This window comes from Dendroctonus ponderosae, unplaced genomic scaffold, assembly GCF_020466585.1.
Source record: "Dendroctonus ponderosae isolate FM_Combo_2020 unplaced genomic scaffold, Dpon_F_20191213v2 Dpon_F_20191213_10, whole genome shotgun sequence".
Taxonomy (NCBI): Eukaryota; Metazoa; Arthropoda; class Insecta; order Coleoptera; family Curculionidae; genus Dendroctonus; species Dendroctonus ponderosae.
Window position 1 is genome coordinate 2,485,413 of NW_026017111.1, and position 3,210 is coordinate 2,488,622.

The following is a 3,210-nucleotide window of genomic DNA, read 5'->3' on the forward strand; positions in this document are numbered from 1 at the left end:
GATACCCTCTAGGTGATAGTTCTTGATTACTTTTTGATAAATAATTCGTTCTTATTGCGAAATAGGAGCACTATTTATCAATTTGTAATAAAAGATGTGAGGAAATTCTGTATTTTTTAAAGACAAAAGTTTTTGAGGCGAAATACCCAAAAAGAAGTTTGTAAAAAATTAATTTCTTTTACTTTTTTTCTGTACTCCTATAACAGCGCCAGACAACACCTCCAGAGGAATGACGCCAATTTTGAATCACCCTGTATATATCGGGTGGAGGATTGTGTTTCGTTCAGAGTTATGAAAAATCTCTCGTGGGGAAAGTTCGCCACAAACTGACCGAAGGTTAAGGGTAAGTTGTGGATGTTTAGGAGTTTCCAAATCAAGCCCTCCTGCCGTATTTTGTAGAAAGCGTTTTCTGTCCAGTAAAATGACTTCCGCTGTCTCCTCATCCGTATAAACCAGTGCTTTCCCTCCACATATGGGGGGGAAAATGTGTTTTTGTTTGACCTCTCATAGCCTTGGCGATTTTCAATGGGCAAAGCAAATGCCGACTTTGACTCACCATTTGGACGGCACACTCCTGCTTGACGGCCTGCAAGTTGATGACGTACGATGGACAACGTGCAGCATGTTTCGGCTTCATGAGGTGCCGACAAAGGCGACGCGACAGCCTAGTCAAGGGGGTAGTGAGCAAATAGAAGGCAGTGCGCGTTTTCATCACTGGTCGGGGGGAGCCGGCTCGCACTGCAATACCATGTGCAGTAGCGTAATGCCTTCCCAAGTGGGCTTTCAGCTTGAACTCTGCCAAAGTATTCAATGTGACCAAAGGTACGTGCAATTGGGCGAGTGGACTTTTTACCTTTAGCGCAGCCTCCGATGTTGCATCGATGCGGTCGATGGCCCATGCCTTTGTCGTCCTCTATGTCACTACCAGAGCGCTTCTTGGCGCTACCGTCAAAGTCCACAGAGTCGCCGAACCGGGTTGGCATCTTCAAGCCCCCGTACTTTTTCCAGTAGGCCCAACATTGTTCGCACACCCTGCACTGCATGTGAGGCAGAGCCCATGCGTACCATTGAGTGGATGAAGTCACTAGAAACCGCAGTAAATTGATTGCCGCCACCACTAGTTTATGATGCTAGACGTACCGTTGCACGACTCGCACGCCTTTGTTCCAAGAGCTACCGCAGGGTCAGCGCCAGTTCCATTGCTATTCCCATTCAAAACGCCTTTGTTGTTATTAAGCGCGGCTGAATTTGGTTTGTTGCTGAAATTCAATGGAATTACCACTAGGAAAAAGAGTTTGGAGTTGTTAATACGAACTCACTAGTTAGGAATGTAGACCTGCTTGAGCTTGGACTCGGCCTCTACTGCCTTGACGCGCTTCTGTTGAACGTACCTGGAAAGCAGCAAACCCAGCGTTATTAGCGGGCTGATGCCGCGCAACCATCACCTACCGATCGGTCGTTTTCCACATATAGTAGTACTCTATAATGTTCTTTAGGGTTTTCCAAGGCAAAAAGTCGTTCCGGATGTCGTTGAAGTCTTTGCCATACTTGTCGAGCGCCTCTTCGAACAGATTGGCTTCGGACGCACTCCACTCTTCCATTTCGTCCCGACACAACACCGGACCACTCGACGGAACTAAAGAGCACATGGCATTGGCCAGATCGTACTCATGCCGATGCAATGTGTCCATTGCATGGAACAACGTAATGTCTCTACTGGCTGCCGCGGCCGACATGTGCAATGAGGGCTGTTTCACGCTCGAACTACAGTCCAAAGCCCGTGCAAAGGTGCCGACGGACCGCGAGACGACCAGCACCTGGTCGATTTGCCGATCACTAAGATTATGATTCGGGGTCCAGACCAGCGCCTCAGTTTCGGCCAGTTCTCTGCCGTCGCTCTCGCCGTCGCGCAACAGCTGCTGAATGTCGCACTGGTACCGGCTGCCCACCCGGATCTCGCCCTTATCGGCCAACAACGTTTTCTGGGTGGGATCGTAGACCAAACAGTAGAAGAACATGTCGTCCTTGTTCAGGTAGGACGAGAGCGCTTCCGTTTCGTTGAACAGTGTGACCGAGCATTTGCCTCGGATGTGGGTGGCTGGCAGCGTCTCCACCTAGCAAAACAACAATTTAGCTTCATCAGATTTGGAGACAAGTTTTCCTAAAATTCGATAGTCCAAGTTGAAAAAACTTACTCTATTAATTACTTGCAATCTTGTAAATTGTTGACAAATTTGTATATACTTTCCTGACTGTGTTTCACTTCCAAATCAAATCTATTCCTGGGTTTCAGTCATTTATTGTCTCTATTTATTAATCAAAATATGTTTCGGTGTATTTTTCCACCATCATCAGTTTTTCTAAAATAACAGATAAGGTGGAGTGGGGTAAGTGCATAAACGGGCTCTTATTAAACTAATATGGCAGAAATTGCGATATCTATTATCTAGTAATGTACTCAAAGTTGATACCATACTATCCACGTAGAGTCGCCCAATTAATGGGGGGTTCGTTGTCTGGATTCGGATTAAATAATAAATTTGTTCAAAAATATCAATTGTTTGTTTTACTCCAAAACGAAACAAAATATTTGAATGCGGTAAAATAGTAGTTTTCGATACAAGGGCGAAAAACATATTCTCGCCCTCGTATCGAGCACTATTTTTTATTCGAATGAAAGATTACACGAATAATAAAATGCATCGATTTCATATTTAAAATTTTGTGGCAATGTCATTTTTTGAAGTTTGTAATTAAGTTTAAGTACTTTTTCAACTTGAAACACCTGTGGTCTTGGGATGGTGTATGCATGTTGCATACTCTGCATGACATTTGCGCTTTTTAAAAAGATTGTGTTTTACGTGTGACAACATCGCAAAAGTAGATAAGTAGGCCATTAAAACGATTATGAGACTGAACTTGTAACAAAGGTATAATTTACAAATTGTAAGTAAACTTGAAAATAGGATCAATAGTTGTTGATAAACCTAAGTAATTCCTTAAAAACGCATTTCGGTTATTTTTAAATAAAAATACTAAAAAATATATAATGACAGTGGCAAGTTCAAAGTGTCACATTTACTTGTATTATTTATTCGTTTTGTGTCCGATAATAGACAAAATTAATACTCCAAATGCATGCCAAGGCTTAAAGCAGCAACAACGCTACACATGTAAGTAAAAATAATTAAGTATCTGAACGAAGAATTC

At 43.0% G+C, this 3,210-nt stretch overlaps 1 protein-coding gene across 1 annotated transcript in view; it reads right to left on the minus strand.

Moving 5' to 3' along the window:
* Positions 1-556: 556 nt before the first annotated feature.
* Positions 557-3,210, minus strand: part of LOC109544187 (metastasis-associated protein MTA3) — a gene marked incomplete at its 3' end in the record, with an annotated part of 9,166 nt that continues 6,512 nt past the window's right edge. Inside the window, 5 exon segments of the mRNA XM_019914257.2 lie at positions 557-795; positions 854-1,084; positions 1,141-1,259; positions 1,320-1,391; positions 1,450-2,114. Coding sequence (XP_019769816.2) covers positions 557-795; positions 854-1,084; positions 1,141-1,259; positions 1,320-1,391; positions 1,450-2,114 — 1,326 coding nt within the window.